The sequence below is a fragment of the Drosophila guanche genome, unplaced genomic scaffold, assembly GCF_900245975.1.
Source record: "Drosophila guanche unplaced genomic scaffold, DGUA_6, whole genome shotgun sequence".
Lineage (NCBI taxonomy): Eukaryota > Metazoa > Arthropoda > Insecta > Diptera > Drosophilidae > Drosophila > Drosophila guanche.
The window spans coordinates 1,567,900-1,585,789 of NW_022995751.1; the positions used below are offsets into that span (position 1 = coordinate 1,567,900).

Genomic DNA, 17,890 nt, shown 5'->3' on the forward strand with positions numbered 1-17,890 from the left:
CATATAGCAATTGTAACTGATCTTAGCAAATCTTCTTCGACCTTTCATGCTGATCTCCAGTCTGCCTATTATGTACAAATCCTGACCCTACAATTAGTTAGTTACCTCATTTAAATTTTAATTGTTTTCCCCCACCCTTAAGTAGTCTCTGCCTTTCTCTCATCTCTTTGATTTTCTTCCGACACATCTCTCACTCTCTGTGTTCACAGTTTCCACATTTCTTTGCACTCTTTGCAATCCTCTCTCCAAGTAGCAGGGCAATTAACTGAACTTTGTCGTAACTTCCCCACATTTACAACCTAACGGTAGCTTAGCATTGGCGACGACATTGGCAAAGATGGGGGCAGGCAGCAGCCTCCAGCGACAACAGCAACAAACAAAAACAAAAACAGCAACAAAAACCATAATGATTTATTTAAAGATAGCAGCAAATACTCGTAGCACCGCGACTAAGGTTATAGCGTTGGGCACCCCACTTGAGCACGATGCCCGACGACAGTCTCCCCCTTTGCTATTCCGATTATTCCGATTGACGGAAGGGGAGGGGATTCAAGCATCCAAGTATTCGAGTATCCAAGCATCGCATCAAATCGAATCTCCAATGCAGTCATCGAACGTGGAGCAGCGTTATGTGAGACAAGGCACCCGCATAGCTGAGACTTGCGAATGGTCACCGAACGTCGCAGTTTGGAGTGGGGAGAGGTTGCTGGGCGGGAGGAGGGTGTTACTCACTCGGAGGGGAAGTGCCACTCGGTGGCAGTGTTCATTATATAAACAAAGCAAGGAAAACAAGAAATCTGGCAACAAATCAGTAGAAAAAAGTGATTTCATTTGATGGGGAACAACGAGAGAGCCAGATAAAACGGCGCAAAACTTGGTTGGTTTCCGACCAGCAGCAGACAGACAAACGGACAGACAAACAGACAGACACTAACTGACTGACTGACCGAATGAGATCGGAGATCGTAGACTCTGTTAGACTGCTCTTACGTCCAGCTCGTACTCCGATTGCAGCTCGGAGTCGAAGTCCAAGTCGGAGTCGAAGTCGATCCAGTTATGAATAAACATTTGCCGCATGTTTGTCTGGCTTAATGGAGGCAAAGAGGCGCGTGCGTCTGCGTTGCACAGCTCGTAAGAGAAATAAAAATCGTTTGTTGTCTGCTTCATTTATTTCTCTTGCCATTTGATTTTCATTCCATTTCATTTTTAATTTCATTTCATAGCAATTAGCAAGTCAAAAGGAAACAAGTTGTCCTGTCCAACTGCCCAGTTCCAGGTCGAGTTTTTGTTGCCCATTTGGCATTTACCCAACAGCGACGTCGTCAGAGATGGGCCAAAAACGTGCCCTGACCCACCATAGATTATCCGTTCGATTCCTGTGAATTATGGGACTCGAGCTCTACACTGCAATTAACGAAAGTTTAGCTGGGCTTTGCTTGGCTGCATTTTGAGTTGCCCAAAGGGATTTTGGTGGCAGATTTATCCGCACAATCCGACAAGGGGGCGTGTGCGTAGTGCCAGCCAGCCTATGGCCAATCGAAAGTTGTAGCCCCAGAAAGCTGCTTCCTAATTAGACAATTTCTCTATTACTGCAGAGAATTCGATGGAACAGCTGCGACGACCGGCAGTCTGTTTGGCAGTCTTTGCCTTTCACAAAGATCTATCTGTTCACACAATTACAGCTGTAGCTAATCAAAAGGGCATTGATTTTTATGAACTGTTGAGCATCCCAAATGGAAGACCTGAACGTGGACGATGGCCCCCAGCCGATGGCGATGGCGATGGCGTCACCTGCTGTTCAAATCTTTGCATTTGCAGTGAAACGTGCTGCAAAAAAGTGGAGAAGAAAACTGAAAAAAAGCTGCAGAAAAACAACAACCGAAAAAAACGTTAACCATCATGATGCAAGAGAGAAAGAAAGTTGCAACTCGTGCCTCATAAACGGCAATCTCCGGACAGAGCCAAACCCATGAAAAATCTCAGCCACCAAAGCACCAAGCACCACCAGAAAAAGGGACCCAGGCGCCTGGGTCAGGCCAATCCAATCGAGTCAGCCCCCCTCCGAGTCACGTTAGGGCATGGTTAGCCAACCGCCGACAGAGATCGCCGCCTGAGATGCAGTTTTGGGCATCCATCCATAATGTGCATATTGCTGTTGAGTCTTTTTCGCTTTGCGGTTTTTCCGATTCTGTTTTCTTTTTTGCTTTTGTTTTTTTGTATCGAGTGCTCGCTTTTTGACACTAAATTGCCTTGACTAAATCCATGTCCCAGGTCCATGGCAGCGGCGGCGATGGCTTTTACCTCTAACGAAGTGTGAAAGATGCCTGGTCTTTGATTCGATTTGATTGCCCAACTGTGGCATGCACCATACCACACTCTGCTGGAAGGTTCGTTTGTTGCTGCTGCTGCTGCCTGCTGCTTGCACCGTGAAGATGTAGTTAACAACGTGACTATGTAATCAGCATCAGCTTCAGCCACTTGCCACTGCCAATGCAGCAGCAGCGCAAGGAAGTTGCTCCGCTTCGAGCTTTCAATCGCTGCTGCTGCAAAGTGCAAATGATTTTCACCCCGGCCACACCTCCTGGTCAGCCTTTCGGACAACCCCCACTGACACGGCTGTCGTTTCGTTACGTTTCTAACAAAATTAATTTCGGCAGCAACTCATGACCACGTGTCCGGTCAGGATGGCATCTGGCTACCTCTTACTGTGCCTCTGGCTGCTCCTACAGATTGCGCACACGCAGCGCGTGATGGCCGCATATATTGAAACGTATACTGATTATGGCCACAATCACGATGAGCAAAGGGTAAGTGTGGGAACAGCAACTCCATCCACACAGACATGACTCTGCTTCCACTCCACACAGCTCCACTACTCCCATCAATATCACATCTCCGATCCGCAGAGCCAAGTGCACATTCTGCATCGAGAACAGCGGCGAGGAGATCATGTCCTGGGCACATACAGCCACCTGGAGCCTGGCGGATACATACGCAGCGTTCACTACGAGGTGCGTGGACCCCATCGCGGCTTCAAGGCTGTCATTCAGCAGCGAACGGCGCACAGTCGAGTGCATCAGTCCCTGGAGTTGCGGCGCAAGCAACCGCCTCGGGCCCTGGCCCTGGCGCAGCCTGTGGCATTTGTGGTTTAAACCGGACCGGACTGGGTACTCTGCTTAAACCTCAATTTACGCATCCCACAGTAAACAACAAAATGTTTAATTGACTTTCAATGATTTCGCTTTTAAGTGAATTTCGAACTTGAAATTTAAATTGATTTCGGGTGCTTCGCACATGTAATTTGAGCGCAGAAATTGTATGAATTATAAAATGTACATTGTACATGCATAATTTTAGATGCTAAATTAATCAACGTGAAGTGAATCATTTGCCAGTGTGTTGGGTGTTTCATTTAATTGGCAGACCATGCAAGAGAAGTTACCTTTGAGTTGAGCACCTCCTCAGGCTGTAAGCAAATTACCTTTAATTTCATATTTAGTGTGTTCTATAAGCCAAGAAATTACTGCTGGCTCACTTTTCGAGCCATGCATTTTGAGCTGAATTATAATTAATGAGGGGTCCGTGGCAATTGTTGTTGAGTTATACATGTGGCATGTGGCATGTGGCTGCTGGCTTGTGGCGATAGCCATTAAACCTGCCCATAAAACCCGTTGACAATCCAAGCAACTGTTAACGGCACCACAACGAAAACTGAGGGATTATATTGCAGTTAAAAATCAAATGATTGTATTTTTGTTGGTTCAATATTTTGTTGTGCTAAAATTATATTGTTTCCATTGCTGGTCAGGGTCTGCTCTTGCGCTCTCAGGCCGCTCTGTGATCAGCGGTAAATGATGGGCCCCCAGTGGCCGATCGATCGTTCAACGACACTGCTAATTGCTCACTGGCTAATTGCCAACAGGGGTTGTCTTTCAGCCTTTTCGCTTTTGCCGCGCGGTTCGTGCCCAAAGCCCGGAGGCTATGAAAAGTCGCTCCAGAAAGTGCCAATCAGTGGGTACGGGTACGGGTACGGGTGCTGCTCCGTTATTCCATTTGACAGCTCACCTTGTCCCGTTTGACCTTTTTGCTGTGACCCCCCTGGAAGGCAATTAAAAGACACTTTAGGCGCCATCTCGAACACGCTCTCTCGGCGGTTTCCACACATGCACATGGCTGGTCTTTTCCCGCCTCTAGTTCGTTGCCCAAGTCTTTGGTTTTTCGCCGAAAGATTGTGCCCCGGGGGCTAATAGTTTTTATATATAGTTAGGGCAAAGTCTGTTGCTTGTGGGACAGGGACTAGAGATTTTTATGTGCAGCTCAAGATCTGACACTTTAAGGCGGGAATTTCACTGTGTTTAAGTGTCCTTTGCCATGACCAACTTCTAGTAGACGCCAACGAACTCCACAAGGCAAAATGTATAACAAAAATCGAGGATAAAGCTAGCAAAACGCACACTAAAAGGAGTACTTTCTTGGAGTAATATTTCCCTGATTAACTTTCCTTTTCTAGTCACAAATTCTTCACTCTGTGGCACTCTTTTCTGGTAGGTTTTATTACTGGTTGTTTTTATTTATTAATAGTTATTTACAACATTTTACGGGGCACGTCTTAAGCTTAACTCTTGTTTCGTGTGCGTGTGTGTGTGTGGTGTGTATTTTGTATTCACTTTTATTTTTGTTTTCTGCACTGGCACCGCCCCGCGCTGCTCAGCTCAGCTGGTCTGTAACGAGTTTTGCAGCTCCTGCTGCTGCTTCTTGGCCAGCTTCTCCTTTTGCTGCTCCAACTCGAGATGCAGCTGCTGGAGTCGCTTCTGCTTGTTGAGCTTCTTCAGGTGGGCGCTCTTCTCGTGTGCCACCTTGTAATTGGCAATTGTTGTGGGCTGTATTGTCGATGTCGAGCTGGGGCTGGAGCTGGAGCTGGTGTCTGTGTCTGCCTCTGATGTGGCAGCTGTTGGACTGGGACTGGAAGCTACTGGAGCTGCCGTTGTGGTACTTGTAGATGTAGTCGTTGTGGTGGTTGTCGTTGAGAAACTGGAAGGCAGAGCCTGCTTCTGCTGGGCCTGTGCCGCCTCTTCCTCGAGCTGCTGCTCGAGCTGCGCCTGCCACTCCAAGGCCTTCTCCTCCACTGGCAGCTGCTGCAACTGCAACGAGATGATGTATGCGATTATGACATGGACATGGACATGGACATGATTGCAAATGATTGCAGATGAAAAGGAACAGTGAGTGGGATGTGTACGAGTGGCAGAAAAGCATTTACAAAAGCAATTTGATCTCATGGGGTTCTCTGTGTTTTTGTTTGTCTGTGAGGCTTGGCTTTAATTTCTTGTACAATTTCTATATAGATCTAAATGCATATCAGTTAGGTAGGTAGGTAGCTATATATCAGTAGCGCAGATACCGCTTGCGGCTCTCGTATTGCCTTACATAGTTCCAGGGATAGGACGCCTGTTTGGCTGCCTTCTCGTAGGCCTTGTACTTCTTGGTCTTTGCATTGTACTTGCCCTGCAGCTTGTCGGGCAGCACAATGGCCGTATACTTGATGCCCACACCGGGCACATATTGTGCCGCCAAGCCCGGCACCGATGTGACTCCGGCACTGTGCACGGAGCTGGCCAGCTGTCCGTAGTTGATCGAGTTGCCCCTGGGCGGCTGATTGTTGTAGTTGGGCGGGGCATAGGGTCCGGCGGGTATGGCCCAGGTGCGCGGACGGGATGGCGGCGGCAGCACGTACCTGTCGAAGAGTGAAAGGCAAAACGGATCAAAACGTGAACTCTCTCGAGCTCTCTCTCTCTACACTTACACATAGGGATTGGGATTGGGTATGTCATTGCTTTGGTCCTCCCAGACAGGCGCCGGTTGGCGGTACGGCTTCTGCGGCGGCCGTGGCGTCGTTCGTGGCGGCGGCGGCGCTATCGGTCCTGTGTTTGTGCCCCAGTCCACCCGTATGGCCTGCGTCCCGAGGCCCAAACTGGCGACTGTGACTAGCAGCAGGCATGGAGTGAGCTGGAGGAAGAAAACAAAAACAAGTAGCAAATATTCAGAGGAACATCATCTTCGGCGTGTTTGACAAATTGTTACATGGCTGTGAACAAAAGGCCTTCAAAGGCGATAGCCAGGCCGCCCCCAATTTATCTCAATTCGCGAGTATCGAAAACACGCTTCACCTTATCAAATACAAATACAAAAACCAAATCGAAAATCGCATCGAGTAACCCAATTGTTATTAATTAAAAAAGCTTTATGTAGTCGCATGGCAAATTGTGCGACAGCCTTATGGACTTGACTTCGATTCAAAGTTGAATCTCGTGTGTAATAATGACAATTACATCAAGTAAACCCCCCGCCAAACACCCCTCTCCAAACTACTTCAAGCAATGTCAAGTGTTAAATTTGCTGCAGCTGTTTGTTTGCGTATAGAGAGCCTCATTGTTTGGCTGTTTTGTTGTTTAAAAATGTGCTGAAATGTTCCGAGAAATTGCTACTCCATTGCCAGCTTGCACTTTGGCCGCCTATGAATTATAATGAATTTATTTATACATATTTATGGGGGCCCAACTGTTTGTTTGTTAGCTTAATTGTCTCTTTGCTGGAATCATTTGCTCGCATAATGGATTTTATTTTATTGTTGATTAATTACATTCAATTCAATTCCAGTTTAATGCGATTCGTTATTGTTTGACACTTTTTCTGATCATTCTCAAATCGATTACAATAAAAACGACAACGAAACGAAACGAAACGAACCCGCTGCTGCAGAATGCGACATTATTTATTATTCTGCACTGCCTTGTAGTTATTTTTATTGGCCGACCGACTGGCTGGGTGTTTGCCTAACTAATGATCCATTAGGAAGTGTCCACGAGAGCGAGAGCCAGAGCCGAAATGAGGAGAGGACTGAGGTGTGGAGGGGAGCGGGTGAAACCTTTACTCCAAAGATTGGTCAATAGTTGTGTCATGTGTAGCCGGTTGGCATTTACTGCCCGCTAAGGAGGATAGGCATCTGGCAACAAATTTGTTGGCACAAGCAAAATGCCAAAAATGGCATCAATAACAGAGATTTATAGATTCCACAATTGAATGGCTCTCAAGCTGCGGATTGAGGAGCCATGGGAGTGGCCATAAAATAGATTGAAAGCTGGATAAATATGATTGATTTGTAAGGTGTAAGAGATACGTTTTTGGTGCTTGGCAGGGGCACTTTTCCTGTCAAGGTTTCTGGGTAGTAAAGCAGCGAAATGGAATGCCAAAGTTTGCTTCAAGTTTTCTTGGCTAAAGAAATGCAATTATAGATGTGGATAATTGGCTAGAAATCTGCGGGTAAGTGGCTAACATTCTAGCCAGCTGATTTACGACAGTCACATTGTAGGTTGGGTCTGAAAATTGCCACAAAGACAGCTCCATTTGTGGCTAATCCACTTCCTTATTAAGGAATTTCCAACAAAGAACTTGCAGCGGGTCGGGTCTTGCCTCAATATATTTATAAAGATTTATTGATTACTCAATTGTTAGTCGAGAAAGTGGACTGGCATTACCCAAAGCTCTCTTTTAAACATGCAAATTCGTAATACACCGCTCCCCATGTTTATTTCTGTCTGCCCATCGACATGCAAGCCCAGGCCCGAATGTTGCACAAGCTGCCATGCAAACCAATTGCTCGACTTGTTTTGGCTGCCACTTTTTATGATAACTTATGAGAGGCTCACCGAAAAAAAACTCACTTCACCAATCGCTTAAGTAGAGTAAATACTCCACAAGCAGCCCGAAAATAATTGTCATGTGCATCGATTGACGATCGTCGATCGTCGATCGTCAAAAGTGTGGCCTTCATTTCAGGCATGCTTTTATGATTGCACACAGCAATGACACACACAGAGAGAGAGAGAGAGAGAGAGAGATACACAGCCAGGTACCAGTACGAGTATTGCTGCAACAAAAACCCGCATTGGCAATATGCCAATAAACACTCGTCGTACTTTTGTCAATGCAAAATCGTCAATCAATTAGCCAAATGGAGCCAACAGACGACGACTCTGTGTATCATAATTGCTGGCATTAAGGTTAGGCTTTGATGACGTCAAAATTCGATTCAATGTGCCACCAAATCTGCCCGCTCATAGTTGTCAAAACAAAAATATGTTTGTGGGCTCAGCTATTCAGCTTTTCAGTGATCGTGGAAGCCTTTTAATGGCTCCAGTTTTGACAAGACCTGTTATTAAGTAGCATGAGATGCCATAAGCTTGAAATTTGTGTAACAATGGTCGGTCGGTCGGTGCGCCCTGTAGGTGGGCCTTGCTGCTGCTTCGTGTCACTTCCGACAGACATAATGGGTCTGTCGCCGCAGACCCTGAACTTGAGAGGGAAACCAAACCAGTGCCACCGCCAGGAAGCAGCCAAAAGGTAGCCCAAGCTGGCTTGTGGCTTAATGGGCTGCCTACAAGAATTTTATTTTGCGGCAGTTGAATGAACTCTCCTCTTGTGGGTCGCCTCTCCTTAATTGGCGGCTGTGTGGGGGGGCCACTCCTTCCGCTCGATCTTGATCTCGTTCTTGATCGTGGGGAGTGTACCGAAATTCTGTTTGCTAATTAAAAACAATCAATAAAAGAACCGCGCTCCATTACAGCAGGCCGCTGCACGGCGTTTACACACCGCATTATCATTATCTTTGATTAACGCAGTTTAGTACGAAAAATAATCATTTATTATCAAATGACTGGCTGGACGGGGCGGCAGTTATGGCTCCAGCCAGCTTGGCTATAGGTTTTGTAGCTTTTTGTTTTCCGATCGAAGCTCAAATTAAGTGCTTAGTCAAAAAAGCATAAAATGTTGCACAAATTTTGTTTGCAGCTCGAAATTTTGGTATTTCTTGTGTGTGTGTGTGTGTGTGTGTGATTTTTTTGGGTTAAGCTTAGATTTAATTTAATGTGGAAAGCACTGCTGCAGACTCCTTAGCCAGCAGTCTGTCTGTCTGTCTGTCTGTCTGACCGCCTGTCTGTGGTGTGGCTAACCAGCGCTAAGCAGCTGTGGCTGAGGCTTTGGCTATGGCTGTGCCCCTTGAACAAATCGCTTGAGATCTCTGCGGTGCAGCCTCCCCAGTCTGTCTCCTAGTAAATCTCTTTTATTGCACAACATTATCAGAGATATTCGTGGCTATTCCAATCCCAATCCCAGTTTCAGTTCCAATCCCAGCCTCGGAATGGTTCAGTCCAAAATGTAAAACTTGCATTTGGCGTGTTCAAAATGTAATTCGATAATAAGTATGCCATAATCATTTTTTAAACGCCTTAATTGAAATAATTTATATTGGCTTATGGCGCTTATGGGTGCTTATGGGGGTAGCCCCCATCGACCTACTCCCCCGCCAGCCGCCATCCCTCTGCCCACACACCTCATTGGCTTGGTGGTTCGTGCGGGCTGCAAAACTGCAATTTAATTATGAATATGGCTTATCATATTTCACATATTTCGTTTGGGGGGGAATTTTCAGGCCTTCGTTCATTTGTGAATTGCACTTTTCGCAATGCGGGTAAAAGTTGAACATGAACAATCGATGGGGGGACTGGGGACGCGCATGAAAAATGATTATTCCCCGAAAAATGAACACTCGCACTGGGTGCTCGTGTGTCTGTGGGGGCGATGAAAGTAAGCCAATGATGTGGCTATTGAGGAATTGGGGTTAACGCAGTTCACAGCAGCAAAACTAAAGAGCAAACAGTGACAGCGATCTGATTAATGAAAGAAAAGTAGAGTCAAGTAGAAGGGCAAAAGCCGCACATTCATCAATCAAAATGCTTTCAACACACGATAGACGAGTGTGAGGGGGTAAAAGTAAGAGATAATTGAATAGATTATTCAAGCTATAAGCGGCTTAAGCACTATTATGTGTTGCAGTGATCTTCTTTATGGAAAGGCTTTAAGAGCGCCATTGAAAGGGATTAAGTCATAAGAGGGGGATTAGAGGTGTCTGTACATAAGATCTGGGGAAGATGACATGAAGAAGCGTAACGTAAGAAGATGATCAAGAAAAGATAAGCAAAAATATCCATGAATAATCTTTTATAATGATTTGTAGATGATTAAACGACAAGACAAACAAAAGCAGGCGATCAAAAGAGGAATTAATTTTAATATTCCATTCAATGAAATGCTTTCCGTTTGCCGCTCTACAAGTGGCTTGTCCACACACACACTTCTGGGGTGTTACATCCGTTCGATCTAGTTGCTAATTATGTTCAAACAAGAACCATCAGTATGCAAATTATATGGCCATGGCCTGATAATTACATAGCACTGCTCTGCACACTCGTATATCAAGCAAAGCCAGAGCTGATGGTGGGTGTGCTCTGCCCTGTGTGTCATCCATAAATCTGACTTTTCACTTACGCGCGCTAGTCCGTACATCGTACATTTTACATCTTAATGGGTTCTGGTGCAGAACCTGAGAAGACATCCGGCAGATCACTGAACTGGCTCCAAGTATCTACACATAGAGTGCGGGGCATGCCTGACTGCCTGGCTGCCTGACTGCCAGTCTGTCTCCGGCTGACCTTCGCTCGCATCGAGAATCATAAATAAAGGGTTTAAGAATAGCAGCAGTCGCTCGGAGAATGACTTCATCTGCCTGAAGTCGAACAGCCGAAGCGTGTCACGTAATTAGCTGCTTTATTACAACGCTGACGGAGTGGGCCAGCTGGCCAGCGGACTCCACTCACTGATTTGCATATAAAGTGCTGGCCTAGCCTCCGATTCCGATTCGGATTCCGATTCCGATTCCGATCTACAGACTCAGATTCACTCTCAGTTTCTCCAGTCATATCCATCTTCATCTGACGCTGCGTCAGAGAAGTTCAAGGCTTGGCAAATTGTCGCTCACTCAATGCAGTAACCGCAGCAAAACCCATCCATCCATCCATCAATTAGCTCGCAGCGACCTTGATAAATCAGAGAACAAAACAGACAAACAACATGGCACGTTGCCCAGTAGTGTAGTAGCCTCCCTTTTGTGCCACTGCCACCCCTTGGAGCGCATTGAAGCACTCGAAAGCTGGCGTTAAATTTGAACATGGCTCTTTGACGCCAGACCATTATTTTGTGGCTCAATCCGATGATGCCCTGCCCTCCCCCTGGCTGTATGTAGTTTCGTTTTGCCTTTTTGGCTGCGCTCATTTGTCACAGCGCAAAGTTGTTTCAATTTTTTGAGCATTTTCTTGCCAATTTTATGCATACCCCTGCCATACCCCAGACGAGGGTACAATCTTTCCTCTTGTCTCTTACAATCTCTGAGACAGACTTGTCCTGTAGCTACAGGAGTTTCCTCTTAGCCTTCCTTTTCGGTACTCTTGCCTATCATTAGACTGACTTTTCATTGCATTCATTCGCTGTGGAAGTACAAAGTACCCAGTCCAAAAATATACACATAATATTCAATTCAAGCTTCCTCATCAGTCAGTCAGAAGTCTCATGCAGTTCAGGCCTAACCTTGTGCGGGAGAACGTACACAGATCCACAGCAGCCGCTTTGATCTCTGCGTGGATCAGCGAATCGGTGGCTCAATGGAGTGGATCGTCGGAAGATGTGTCTTGAACTATGATAGTTGATTGGCAGCGATTTGTTTCGGCTGCGGTGAAGGGAGATGCCTGCCTGCTCGTGTTTTGGAGTGTCTTGGGTTCCGAAAGTGTTTCTAGTTTCATATTTTTACACATTTTAGAATGTCTAGCCCCAGCCAGCACTTGGCCCAGTCAAGTGTTTGGCAATCGAGTGGATATTAAAATGTGGATACCCCAAGAGGGTGCTTCAGAAAACACTTTTGTTGACACTAAATGATCCATTGAGATGCCTTAACTTTCCCTCTCTTACCGAAAAGAGTTTATATATTTTTCTATTGTTTTATGGCCATTCCATTTGCATACTTTCCACGCTTAGCAAACAAATTTGAATGTGATTATGCACTTTGATTAATTGCCACAATGTTCCCATGCTATTTTGCTGCGGGGTTCAGCCCAAGTCAAGTCCACAAAACCCAAGACAAAAGAATATTCAACAGAGTCGATAAAAATCGATGGCCAGCAAACAAACAAAAACGAAAACCAACAAAAAAATAAAATGATTTGCCAGTCGAATAATAATATTTATAAGCAAACGCAGACGTGGGAGTCAATCAGCCAAATAAATTGGCAACAAAAAAACACACACACAAAAAGGAACACACCAAAATTCCAGAAGGTAATAATATATAAGTAGACATCATGTTGATTTCAATTACGTTGCCAAAATGCTGTCTGCCCCTTGCCCATTTAATGCGCATTTTGAACCTGCTCAATGGGGGTTAATGAAATTTTTGCATTGAATCTACGATATTCATAAGCAAATTTCTTGTTTCCCGTAGATCGCAGCTCACCTCACCCGCATTGGCAATGACTCCTACGTGGGAGGATTCTACTTACAAGACCCAGGCATTGTGCCTGAGATTCCCAGCAAAAAACTTGACCTTTTTCGCGGCTAAAGTTGATTTCACTCTTTACATACAGAACATGCAAGGGGCGTAGGCAGTGCGTCCGACTTGGCTTTTAATGAACGCAACAAAATTGAGAAATTAAATATGTATCTGTGTGTGTGTGTGTAAATGATTCGAGAAGCGCTTACAGAAGCTGCGGCAGCAGCGGCATCATGAAGGCTAACAGCTTGTCTCTCATGTGCCCTCAGTGAACTGTGCTTCTGGTGGTTATATTTTAATGAAACTTTGCCTAAAAAGTTATGCATATAACCAGTAGATTATAAAGTTGTACAAGAAAATATTTGCCTCGGTGAATGCTCTCTGGAATGTTGCCAAAAGTGAGCACTCAATCTTTTTTCTCATTTGCTGGAATATATTTTGTTGGTTAATTGTCAATTATTCTAGGCTAGATTCCAATCTACATAAATAAGTCTGAGGGTATGGCCCAGGGTAGACAAATGTTTTTTGTCAGTGTTAACCATTTCTGGTTTGGTTTCTGGCCACTCGATTGCCAGGCTGACTCCATCTCGATAGCAGAGGCTCATTGAATTTCTGGCATTTTGGGCGGCACAGTTTCGCAAAAAAAAAAAGAGAGAAAAAGTGAAGTAATAACTTGCATTTTGAGTAGGGCACTCGAATGCGTCTCGCCGTCCGTCGCTGGACCCCGACTAACCTGGGCGCTAATCATAAATCTGCAAGAAAAGAAAAAAACGCAACTGCAAGTCAAGACGGCTAATCAGTGGGTTGCAGAGCCCCCAAAAGTTAATGCCTGTCAGGCAGTTAAGTGTTTTGAACTTTTCGACTGGAATGCTGTGGAAATTGTGGCAGGGATTGGGGGGTGGTGGGGGAAAAGATAAATAAATCGAAACGAAACGAAAAGCGAATCAAATCAATCGACTACAAACAATGGACTCGACTCCAACGCTGGGCCCAAGACAATGGATCGATTGGTTTCGTGTGTTCAGGAGGTCAATGTGCTACCGTTAGAGTTGAAACACAAACAAATTATAGTTGCAGACTGGTCGCAGTATTGATTGTTTGTCCAAACAAACCAAAATCGCCAGTTAATTTGTATAATTAGTGGCTTTGTTGGCATTTCTGCATAAAATAAACATTAGCCCGAGCCGTCGCAGGGGCATGTAATGCAGTTAGACCGTCATGCCTGCTATGGTATACAAATATTTGTCAATCCAATTTGAATTACAAACAAAATGATAACCGAGAGTGCATGACAAATGGCCTCCTGGCCTTTTGGGTTAGTGTTGAAAGCGTTGTTAATGATTTGTGGCTGAAGATCATGCAACAGCAATTTGGAATGCGCTTGAGGAAGTCATTTTTAAATGAACAATCAAATATGAAATGAGTAAATGGAATATTAATAAAAATATACTTATGCTTGTCTGTGGTTAGGTTCGGGGTCTTTTCGGTGTTTCAAAAAATAAATATATAATCGAATACGTTAATTACTTAAATGATGTTGCACAAATGCTGCCTTTGCCTCTGCCTTTTGACAATTAATGACGCTGATTTCACCAAGACCCAGACAGCGAGTCGTTCGCATTTCGTTTCCGGTGAGACATCAGCCACAGCGAATCAGTGAATAAACGAACTTGCCACAGAATCATATACTTCACGTACACAATGATGCGTGCCAGAATAAATACTTGTAAGAGTTGACAACAAACCGCAGAAACACAGACAGAGAGACTGAAATTTGTGGGTCATTGCCTTGTCGATTGCTGACTTACAGCAAGAGATCAGACAGACAGGCAGACAGACATTTCATTTGTTTGTGGCTTGTCCTTGGGCCAACAGAAATTATGGGAGTCCACTTGGGCGGGTGATGTGTTTGTGTGTTGTTTAATAACATATTTAAGGAAATTTGAGGGAAGAAATGTTCTCACAGCAAAATGCTCTTTCCAAGTTGTTCTTTTCGCAATTATGGGCATACACTGAGAGCTGTTATTAGCCATATTTAATTACATATTTAACGTAAACGTGTGTGAAGAAATGTTTTTAAAATTGCCAAGAATAATTCTGTAATTGTAAATCCCAAAGGGCACTTCCCTGAGTACATCCCCCGGAATTATTGAGTAAATGTTCCCACACATATTCCAAAAAATTGTATTACAAAGTAAATTCCAAGCAACACTTCTCCTTCCCTTCACCTTTACAGGTATGAGGATGAGGCAAGGTCCATTGACACGAATGAATGCCTGCCTGCGCCCTGATATCTAATTTATTCCGTTTGTTCGCTGGCGTGTGTGACAATTTCTGTTGTTGAGTGTGTGCACACTGATTTAATTACGCCAAAAAATGATGTGTGAGAACCCGCAAATATTCGAAACGTGCATAAATATGTATTTTTGCTCTGATTGAGCCACACAAAACCAAAAACAAAAACAAAAACAAAACAAAGAAAATGAGAATCAACGCTTGACTCTCGGGACACACGTGTTTAAACTCAATTATGGAACGCAAATATGAGTATACATGTGCATGTAAATTTAAATAAATGTAATAATAATAATTATAATTTACTTCTACTTACCATTTTGTAATTTGATATTTTCAAATGAAACTCGAAACTTCTAAGTCGATCAACTGCAAAAAGATTTGTATGTGAAATGTGTGTGTTAAAATGGATTTACAGATTTGAGAAACAGTCACTTTTGGGGGTCGCAAAATGCGAGTAGGACAGAAAGTTGTTTTTAGGATATTCACAGAGATCTGGCATTAGGTTTTTTTTCTAGCAGCCAACAGCAGCAACCGGCAACAGATCGGCTGCCGAACGACTGACTGGTCAGCCTCAATCAAATATCATTCCCCACTCCAAATGGATGCCGCTGCCTGGTAATAGTAGACGTCTCTGGCATATCGAATGACATGTGGGACAATATCAAATCAGATTTATGGTAAATATCAAATGGAACGGGCCCGAGTCTATCGGCGCCACCACCGCCTTCCATTATGCAATCCCATTACTTAGTTGGACCCTAGTGAATGGTTTTTTCTTTTTTATACTTCATTTTTGGCGCTGATTGTGTTGGCGATGGCGATGACGATGTCAGTTTGGGGTCTCAATTGCCAAGTGCCCGAGGACAGTCCACAGGCCGCTGCCCGTCCCATGGCGGCGCATTAGGGTATCGAGAGCGAGATCGCGACCGAGATTCGCTCCACAAATGGATGGGGGCAGGCTGATAACAGCCTGAAAAACGGAAACTACTTTTGGGCGGTGTCCATTGAAGGCGGGGGCGACCGAATGACGACGACCTACTAGCCGGCAAACAGACTCGAACGATATGTCGCGCATGCGTAAATTTTGGCTTCCAATTTAAATGTCCATTTTCTTGAAAATTGAAGGTACGAGTAATTTTCAATTGCCTTTGGGGTCTTGCGGTCGGTTTTTTGTTTTTTGTTGTTTGGTCGCCACTGCCATGTCGCAAAATGTAGCCAAATGTGAGCCACATGCCACGCATTTTAAGTGCTGCGGCTAACTCTTTCGTTTTGGCATCGTAAATATCCCTGAGACAAAGTCTCTTGAAAGAAGAAGGCGTGCTAGTATGTGGTTTACGAGCCAGACGCACGGCCCGGCCCGGCCCGGCCCAGACGCAGAACGCAAAACGCAAAACGCAGACAACGCCAACGATAACGCGAGCCCAAGTCACGGTTAACACATGGAACGTGACTATATCGAAGTGAGAATGTATTTATGCCTCTGAGTTACTGGAGTTACTAAAGGTACGCAGCCAAAACTTTGGACTACTGGAGGTCACGCACTAATCGCAGCCCAGAATCTGTCGCAAACCTGTTCTGGCTGTGTACTCGTAACCTTAAGTGTGGCTCTTAGGCTCTTGAAATATATGTGCATAAATTTAATTAAATGTTTATAGTGCAGACAAACTAGTTGAGGATGCGGCACGGTATTCAATTTATTACGTCGTGTGGCCATAGTATAAGTCTCAGCAAAACGCGAAACCAATTTGTGCAAATTAACAAGGTTTTTATAACCACACTCTGAACTCTCGCATGCTTTTCATAGTCATGTTCATAATCATATTCATAGTCATGGGTGGGCAACACCCAACTTCAAGTACCCACAATTATCTAAGAAAATATTTCCGGCACTTAAAAGGCGAAGAAAAAACTATTTGTAGATGAAACAAAGTACATATAAAATGCCACACTCCTATTATACGTATGGTCGGCATGCATTATGGCCTCTTATTTCACTCATTTCAATGTTTTTGTTGCATTTAAAAAGGCAATGAACATTCAACAAAATTCTGTTAGTCAGGTTTTCCCTTCCCTTTCCTTCCTCTGTGCAGTGAAATAATTGTTGGCCAGACGAAAGATTCATGGGCGAATTGTTTAATTTATGGCGTTTCTAGAAAACAGATTTTTGCCTTCAGATTCGTTTAGTTTTGGGGTTGCAGTTATTTTTTTGACAAATGTTTTTGTTGCTGTGGCAGTGCGTGCCAAAAAATGGCTGGAAAACCGCCTTCAAATTGTATTTATCTTTTGTGGAATTGATTTATTTATTTGCATAAATTTAACACGCCTGCAACGGCTGCAGCAGTCACAGCCTCAGCCACACTCGAAAGCGTAGTCCAACTTTGAGTTGGATTTTGGGAGGCGAGCGAGGGAGCCTCCAGGCTATAAATTGTCTGCATTGCTGCACGCAAGTTTGTTGCCCAAGTCTTTTGTTTTCTTGTTTCGTACTCCTTATTTTTATTGGTTTTCCGAGAGTCGTATATGTTTTTTAGCACTTCACGAAATTCTCGCAACTGCGAATGATTAACACGGGAGCTTTGTTTTGTTTTGTTTCGAGGCTTTTGCATCATCCATTGACACGGCGGCACATACTTTGCTGCTGGTTACAGATGGGCGTAGTATCTCCTGCAATGGGTTAGCTTCTGATGTTGCTGCTGTTGCAAGTTGAACCGGAGTTTGCGCTAAGGCGTGACAAAACAGTTGGAAGACCCGGGCCGCACTGAAAGCAGCGAATGTGGTAGCATCAGCACAAAGTCTCCGTCTCCCGGTTTTTCATTTTGGTCGGGCGGCTCGATCCATCTGGTCATCAGCTGGTTTCGCGAACTCCAAGCCCCAAGCCGAACCCCAACAACGAACAACAGGCCCGAACCGCCAGCCAGCCCGAGCGGCAGCGCAGCGCTGCTCGACCCCAAGCCGTTGGGTTGGGGGGGTTTCTTCGGCTGGGTTTGTTGTTTCGCCTTACACGAAATTGTTGCCAGAGAGCTCGTTTTCCCCCAGCAACATGGTTGCTAGGGCCGCTTCCGGCTGCTGCTGCTGCTTCTGCGCAACATGCTGCTGGACTGTAGCTAAATGTTGTACAAATATTTTAATTGATTTTTGTTTTGATGTTTAAACCATATAAAT

At 44.7% G+C, this 17,890-nt stretch overlaps 2 protein-coding genes across 2 annotated transcripts; one reads left to right on the top strand and one right to left on the bottom strand.

Moving 5' to 3' along the window:
* The first annotated feature begins 2,360 nt into the window (after nt 1–2,360).
* Nucleotides 2,361–3,193, top strand: LOC117587143 (cuticle protein 7). The gene is made up of 3 exons (XM_034277649.1): nt 2,361–2,387; nt 2,658–2,807; nt 2,868–3,193. The coding sequence occupies exons 1-3, from the start codon at nt 2,361–2,363 to the stop codon at nt 3,150–3,152; spliced, it is 462 nt and encodes a 153-aa protein (XP_034133540.1). The 3' UTR covers nt 3,153–3,193.
* Nucleotides 3,194–4,545: 1,352 nt separating this feature from the next.
* On the bottom strand, nt 4,546–17,581 carry LOC117587296 (transcription elongation regulator 1). The gene is made up of 5 exons (XM_034277885.1): nt 17,360–17,581; nt 15,045–15,097; nt 5,804–6,006; nt 5,428–5,734; nt 4,546–5,141 (listed from the first exon to the last, which is right to left on the bottom strand). Exons 2-5 carry the CDS (start codon nt 15,045–15,047, stop codon nt 4,713–4,715), a joined length of 942 nt encoding a protein of 313 aa, XP_034133776.1. The 5' UTR covers nt 15,048–15,097; nt 17,360–17,581; the 3' UTR covers nt 4,546–4,712.
* Nucleotides 17,582–17,890: the final 309 nt, after the last annotated feature.